Below are 7,679 nucleotides of genomic sequence, written 5' to 3' on the forward strand. Positions count from 1 at the left end.
CGACAAGCAGCAATGTTTTTCAACCAAAGCACTTACCATAAGCTCAAAAAGGTTTATTCATATTAGAGTCTTTTAACTGTAGAATAAAATATATATATATATATATATATATATATATATATATATATATATAATATTATATTATAATAATAAACATGACAAAATAATTGGCAAGTTTTGGAAAGCTTTGGCAAGATCCCAAAATGATTTAGCCTTCACTTAGAGTTTGATTATTCCTGTATACTTCTAATATTTAAAAACACAAATTAGCTCTAAAAAAGAAAGAAATTTATTGAAAAATGCAGAAAAAGTGATGGAGATAAAAACCTGTTTCACATAAAGACACGCTGTCCGTATCACCCCCTCAAGAAGAATAACGAGATCTGTGCAGTTGCTCCACTGATTGGTCAGAATCGTTCATGCTGTCACAAAGGATCATGGGATGGACCACCACACACCCACTGCCCAGACAGCGTGGGCGTTTCCGTGGTTACAGAGGACAGCAGCGATCTTTGCTTGGCCTCAGTGAGCCACTAATGAGTATGAGTGTATGAGTGTGTGTGTGTGTGTGTGTGTTTGTGTGCACGCATTGGTTCATCTCTTCATGCTACAAACAGGGTTTATGTTGTAAGAGAGACACTGCAGTGAAATAGAAATGCATCCAACATAAGAATCTGGGCTGGTGTGTGTGTGTGTGTGTGTGTGTGTGTGCGCATGTTTATGTGGTTTATGAGGACACAAATTTGTATAATGACATGGGTATGACAGAGGTATTACAATATGAAGGTGGTTTATGAGGACACTGCCTATGTCCCCGTAATTCAAAAGGCTTAAAAAAAACATACTAAATGGTGGGGTTTTTTTTATCTAAAAATAATCTAAAATCTAATAAGTCTCCTGTGAGGGCTAAGTTTAGGTGTAGCTAGCAGACACAGGCAATAGCATGGTGTATGGCAATAGCACACACAGTTTGTTCAGTATAAAAACCATTACGCCTATGGAGAGTCCCCATAAACCACAAAAACCAACGTGTGTGTGTGTGTGTGTGTGTGTTTGTGTGTAAACCAATCTTCTGGTTCAGTAAAAGTAAATGTCAGGGTTGCTTTCTAATTAGAGGAGCCAAAACGAACGTAATTCCCCAGCAAAATATCTGGTATATGAGAAAAACTTCAAATGTCATTTTTATTCCAGTCAAAATAGTGCTATAGTTATGAATACTGTTAAATGAAGTTGGGCCTTACATGTCGACATGCAAACATACACATGTGCACTCGCACAGACATGTACAAATTCACATACAGATTCATACACAAAGTGACAGGAAATTCATCTGACATCCCCCAGCCAAGCAAACAAGAGCCAAATGCATCAAGCCTGGCTCTTCCCTCTAACTCTCTCTCTATTTTTGTATTCAAATACAGCGCCAAGTCACAGAATCGACTGTTTGTGTTAGCAATACTGGATTCGTTATTATTGAGAGATCACAGATTTAAAAACACGTTAAAAAGTGCAGGGTGTGTTTTGAACTCTATATAACCCATTACATACTAAATGTGCGTGTTTGTGAAAACATTACATTAACTACTGCACACAAACATTTTTAAAATGTACTCGCAAAACACTGCAATTCTACTTTAATAGAATTCAACAATAATGTGATTATCTGTTCAGTTACATAGATGTTTTTTCGGATGTTTCCTTGAAATGATTTGGCTTGAACAATAACAGCCTGTCTCTCCCCAAGATAGCTTAAATCAATATTTTGATTAAAACTGCTAGACTTCAAATCCTTCCTTCACTCTCTATTTATCTGTGTCTGCTTCTAGCCATTTTATTTGCTGTTGAAAAGAGCTGCACAGATTATTTTTCACCCCAACAAGGAATTCTATGATATTAATCAAACATTTGATTATCAGAGATTGAGATGAAAAATGAAAAAATCATAATTTCTATGGTGTCTTTCAGCATGTTAAATGGTGAGGGCAAAAAACGCAGGCAGTAAACTAACGTGTCTGATACGAATATCTTAAAAAGAGCACATGTCAAAGTTTACCACAAGAAATTCATGCCCATTTAAAATCTCCATGTTTTTAATGTGTGTACACTATTGGGGACTTTGTATACATTAATTTGCACAGTTTAAGAATAAGCAGAAGATTTCTAATCTTCTTTCATTCGCAGCAATGAAATATTGATTAAATGAAAGTTTGAGACTTCCAGTCCTACAAATCACCAAGTTACAAACGTCGAAATTAAATGTGTTACAAATCGCGATTCTAAATGCATAAGTGACTGCAGCTCTTCAAGATCTTGTAGGACTGAAGCTGTGTGCGCGAGCGAATCATAAAATTGTACCACGAGACCCAGGGCTTTTGCCTCATCGTGACGTGAAAGAGTTCCCTTCGACAAATATAAACACTGTCTAAATTTAGTCCTCTCACAAAATTAATTCCCTGACGATTCCTTTGACGCTAGTCACGTGTGAGCATTTCGTGAGTGTGTTTGGGGGGTGGGGGGGGGGGGGGGGTGACATTTTGACATATAAAGCTGTTTCAAGGGCGAATTCTGCATTAGAAGCGCGCGCAAACCCGAGCTGTGCAATTGCGCGAGGCATTCCTTTAGGGTTGCGAGGAAGAGCGGATTAACCTGCACTCTTGAGATTTCGCGCTCCAACTGTTCGGATGGATTTTCCCAACACTTCGCTGACTAAACGGAGGTCGGAGTCATGGAGACCCGTGTATCGAGCGCCCGTGTACAAGTGGATATCGCGTTGGGGGATCTACAAGTTGTATTGATGCTATTTAGTTCCCCGTCATGAACTGTCCTGGAGTTGCGGTTCAAAGTTGGGGGCTTTAAGAGCGGGAAACATCATGCACACAGCAGAGCTCGCGCTCTCTCTCCTACTCGTCGTGATCATCGTTGTGTCGCTGCTGTCCAACGTGCTGGTGCTGATCTGCTTCTTGTACAATGCAGAAATTCGCAAGCAGGTTCCTGGGTTGTTTATACTCAACCTGACGTTCTGCAACCTGCTTCTGTCCGCCTCCAGCATGCCGTTGACTCTTATCGGGGTGTTGAGTAATGCGCATCCCGGAGGACACGTTTTCTGTCAGATGGTGGGGTTTCTGGACACTTTCCTGACCACTAATTCAATGCTGAGTATGGCTGCGCTCAGTATCGACCGGTGGGTTGCAGTGGTGTTCCCTCTGAGTTACCATTCCAGGATCCGTCACCGGGACGCTGTAATCGCGCTGGCTTACACGTGGGTGCACTCGTTGTCCTTCTCTGTGGTTGCCGCGTGCCTCTCCTGGGTGGGTTACCATCAGCTTTACGCTTCGTGCACGCTCTGTAACGGCAGGGCGGTCAATGCCAAGACGCAGTTCGCGATTTACACCATGGTGCTGCACTCGCTCACGTTCCTGTTGGTGTTGGTGGTGCTCTGCGTCACGTATCTGAAAGTGCTCAAAGTCGCGCGCTTTCACTGCAAGCGCATAGACGTGATAACCATGCAAACGCTCGTACTGCTGGTGGACATTCACCCAAGGTAAGAATGAGTGAGAACATGCGGATTTTTACGTTTAGATAGAAAAAAAGAAATAGAAAATTGTCAGCGATGGTTTCCTGAACTTTATCATAGAAATACAGGGTAATACACGAATATTGGCGATGGCCCGTTTTAGGCTATATTAACTGTCAAGTTACTAAATTAAATTGGCTATATATTAACATGAAAAAGCACTGGTAACAACACATATGTATAGACCATATGCTGATTAAAAGTTCATCAAAATTGTCAAATGTAACAACTGTAGTCAATAGTAGTTCAAATGTTACCAAACATCATCATGTTAACAAACATTATAAACTTAAAACACACACATAAAATACAACAAACCCTTTAACCAAGAACACCAATAATGTTTGTGCAGTCAACTCTTGGAATTCCCCTTGCTTTTCCCCATGCTTTTTCCTATAAATATAAGTAACTTATTTTTACTTTTTTTTTTCAAATTATGCTGTTGATTTTAAGTGGCTGCACCAATAAATATTATATCACATATTCAGCACTCTTTAGAGCTGCCTGGTTTCAGCACCACAGTTTTGGTAACAGCACCTACAATAGATCTGACAGGGATTGTATCCTACTGAATCCTAAATAATTGAGTGAACATGCATTTTATTCCTTGGATATATCATTAAAACAAACAAAATATTTGAAATTAATTAACTCGTGAATTTAAAATATTCATTGTCAAAATTGTAACTGGTGGAAAACTACAGAGCTGAAAATATGTCACAAATGTGTAAACTGAGATTTTGAGACTGGACTGATCATTGACAAAGGCATCATATTTCAATAGATCAAACAGGAATTAAACCGCTCAAGTCATGTGACTTTTCACAGTAGCCGTGTAAAATGTCAACATGAAATCAACAAAAACTGTAACTGGACCCCTTGGACTAATTACTGCCACAAATGTAACTGGTGCAATGACACAAAACATAAATAGAACTGTGATCAACAATTTGATTGAGCACACCTCTCTCACGTGCCAACAGATATCAAGAGACATTTGTGCTCATCAGAGAGTGAACATCATCAGCTCATTGCCCAGGGCTCTGGATGACTTTCAATGGCTACATGTCGACCACAATAATTTATTAAGCAACAATGACAAATCACAATAGCCCAACACACCACATGTAATGAGCACATCTGGTCTTCAGAGAGGAGATGTATCACACCACTCCACACATGCAAAGAGAAAGGAAAATGACTGCCAGCTGTTGGTTCTTTTGCTATCCATGTAAATAAATAAATAAAAAGCCACAGCTTTTTATAGACTGATAGCAATCAACCAATCACACCGTACTTCGGATTGACACAAGTTACCATGTGAACAAGTGTTAAATTATCCACTGCAGGTGTGGCGAAGTTAATCTGATATTTCAGTGATTCACTGAAACAGCTTGGGCAAACATCCTCACTCTATGGGAACACCTGTTATGTCTCTTGAATGTTTTGTGAGAATATGTAAAAGGCTCCTAATATTGTCGGTGGTGAAATATGTGCGTTCATCTGGTGCATAGGTACAGTTTTAGATAACATCTGTTTGAAGCTGGATAAAAGTCAGTTCAGTGTGGTTATAATAACATAATACACATTTCAAGTGAGAGAAGTTATCTAAATGGATCATCTACATTTTTGCCCAGTGTTCGTCAGCGCTGTCTGGAGGAGCAGAAAAGGAGAAGACAGAGAGCCACCCGCAAAATTAGTACCTTCATTGGAACCTTCGTCATCTGTTTCACCCCGTATGTCATTACCAGGTGAGCCAGCTGCTTAACTCCCCTAGGCTCAGCATCTGTGCAGTCATGCTTTTATTGTAGTTTTAATTTGTTGGCCAGGTTGAGATCCCTGGATATTTTTAGCTGCTTGCTTGATATAATACTATTGTTTAAGGGTATTGTTATTTCATATTTTAACATACTCCATTTTGTTAGTGATCATTAGCCAACAGTTTTCTTTTAGTTATAAGGAACAATGTGTGTTTAAAGCAAAACTGAAAAATGTCAGTAATGCAGATAAAATGAAAAGCAATCAAATAAAAATAGTAATCATTTAAATATAATGTATCAAAATATGCATTACAAATAATAAGTAATATTACTTATAAATTGCAGCCCATTACTGATTACAAAGTACCTGACAAAAAAAAATCATAGTCTATTACACACAATTTAGGTAATATAATGTGGCTACATTTTGATTACTTTTAAATAATTTTGACTTAACGCTTTTAATCACATACATTTGAATAATATCATTGTGTATCAAAGAAAATATATTCTATTCTTTATTATCAACAAAAAGTGCATTGAATGTCAGGGTTTCCCAAACTGGGGTTTGTGAAGGAACTGCAGCATTTGATAAAAAGCTAATTAATGAAATCATAAAAATATGAACAAAGAAATTCAAAATAGAAAATAAAAGCACTAAAAATGAAAATATTTTATTTGCTTAACTGCATATTAGTGTTATCATTAACTGAAATCGGAGAACTGTAACGTGCAAATTTGTTGTTAATTTGAAATATTATAAACCTCATAAAATCAATGTTTTAGTTTAAAATACTGTGTGAATTATATGTAAATCATGTAATACGTTAAAGAGTAACTGTAATCGAATAAGGATTTTAAAACATACTATAATCTAATTACAAGTACTTTATTTTTCCAAACATTTCTCAAAAACTGGTCTCCCCTACAGTATCCTACAAGTCATGAAATGTGAAGCCTGTAGTTCCCGTACTAATGTCTCTGGTCATGCATGTCCACCTGACTCATAATCCAAAATGAAGAAGGGCCTCCTGACTAGGCATGTTACATAACCTGGGTAAGCTCAGAGAAGATGTAAGGATGAACTGTCTTGTGTATCCATGACTCTTACTGCAGATTTTCTTCCTCAAAACCCCTGTCAAAAGCAATTTTTATGAGCAAATGTTAGTGTCCAATTCAGGTCACAGATTATCCCTCACATAACCAAACTGAAAATAGAAATTGCTCTGCATTTACTGCCTCTCCTATACAAACGTATAACCTTCCATATGAAAATATGGAATCATGTGGGTGTCATGTGTTTAGGATTGTGGAGCTATTTGTGACGGAGCCATTTAATCCATATTGGGGCGTGCTGTGTAAGAGTCTGGCGTACAGCAAAGCTGCATGCGACCCCTTCGTCTACTCTCTTCTGCGACACCAATACAGGAAGACCTGCAGTGACATCATCAATCGACTCTTGAAACGCAGTTCCCCGAATGGCTCTGGGCATCAGCAGGAAAATGGAAAGATTGGAAGGGCCAAGGAAATCGTAAAAGATGCGGAAGTCGAAGCCAGACCTACACACTGAGGACTCCTGTTGCTATAGAGATGAACGATCACAAAGGTAGAGCTTCAACTCTGGAGGGAGAGAGAACAATGAAGGCAGCGGAAACAGCGGGATACCAGGCTCTGCATTTCTCAACTCAAAAAGAATTCAAGATGCAACTGTAGCAAGAGATTTTAGTAGCAAAAGAAATTCTTTTTTTAATAAAAATATTTATTAAATCTCTTCTTTCCTTTCTTTCTTTCCCCAATCAATTCTGAAATCAAATATCTGTAAAGCTGCAAGCCACGAAAGCTGCTAGTTAGCCAACATTTAAAGAGAATCTGTAGGGCCTATTACATCGTGGTCTGATTCGTCTCTAATGTTATAGTGATAAAGTGCTGTTTAGACTTATGAATAGGTGACTGCTTTGACTTACTGTATCACATGGTGAAATGTGAGAAAACAAGACTGCATTGTGAGTTTTTCAACAGAATAAGAAAATATTTTCTAGATGCTATTTTAGTGCAACTCAGCGGCATGTGGTTTTGATTTTTTTTTTGTAGCATGTATTGTATCTTCAGGGTTTAGATATGAAGCCCCACAGCAATGGGCAGACCTGTTCTTTCGGTGCCTTTATTTATTTATTTATTTATTTATTTATTTATTTATTTCAAACAAAACCGGCATAGACTGAATTTTAAAGCAAGTTCATAAAATGAACAAGCTCATTTCAGCAGAGAATTGTAGAGAAATCTTGTTGTGTAAACCAAAGGGTACAAACAAAGGAGATAAAATGAGTATTTATTGAGAGAGAAAC

At 38.0% G+C, this 7,679-nt stretch overlaps 1 protein-coding gene across 1 annotated transcript; it reads left to right on the forward strand.

The window, feature by feature from the left end:
• Window positions 1-2,870: 2,870 nt before the first annotated feature.
• Window positions 2,871-6,904, forward strand: LOC306886744 (G-protein coupled receptor 26-like; the record flags this gene model as incomplete). The annotated part of the gene is made up of 3 exons (XM_079444061.1): window positions 2,871-3,541; window positions 5,212-5,325; window positions 6,640-6,904. 3 exons carry the CDS (start codon window positions 2,871-2,873, stop codon window positions 6,902-6,904), a joined length of 1,050 nt encoding a protein of 349 aa, XP_079300187.1.
• Window positions 6,905-7,679: the final 775 nt, after the last annotated feature.

The sequence above is a fragment of the Barbus barbus genome (genome assembly GCF_936440315.1).
Source record: "Barbus barbus genome assembly, chromosome: 20".
Classification (NCBI taxonomy): domain Eukaryota; kingdom Metazoa; phylum Chordata; class Actinopteri; order Cypriniformes; family Cyprinidae; genus Barbus; species Barbus barbus.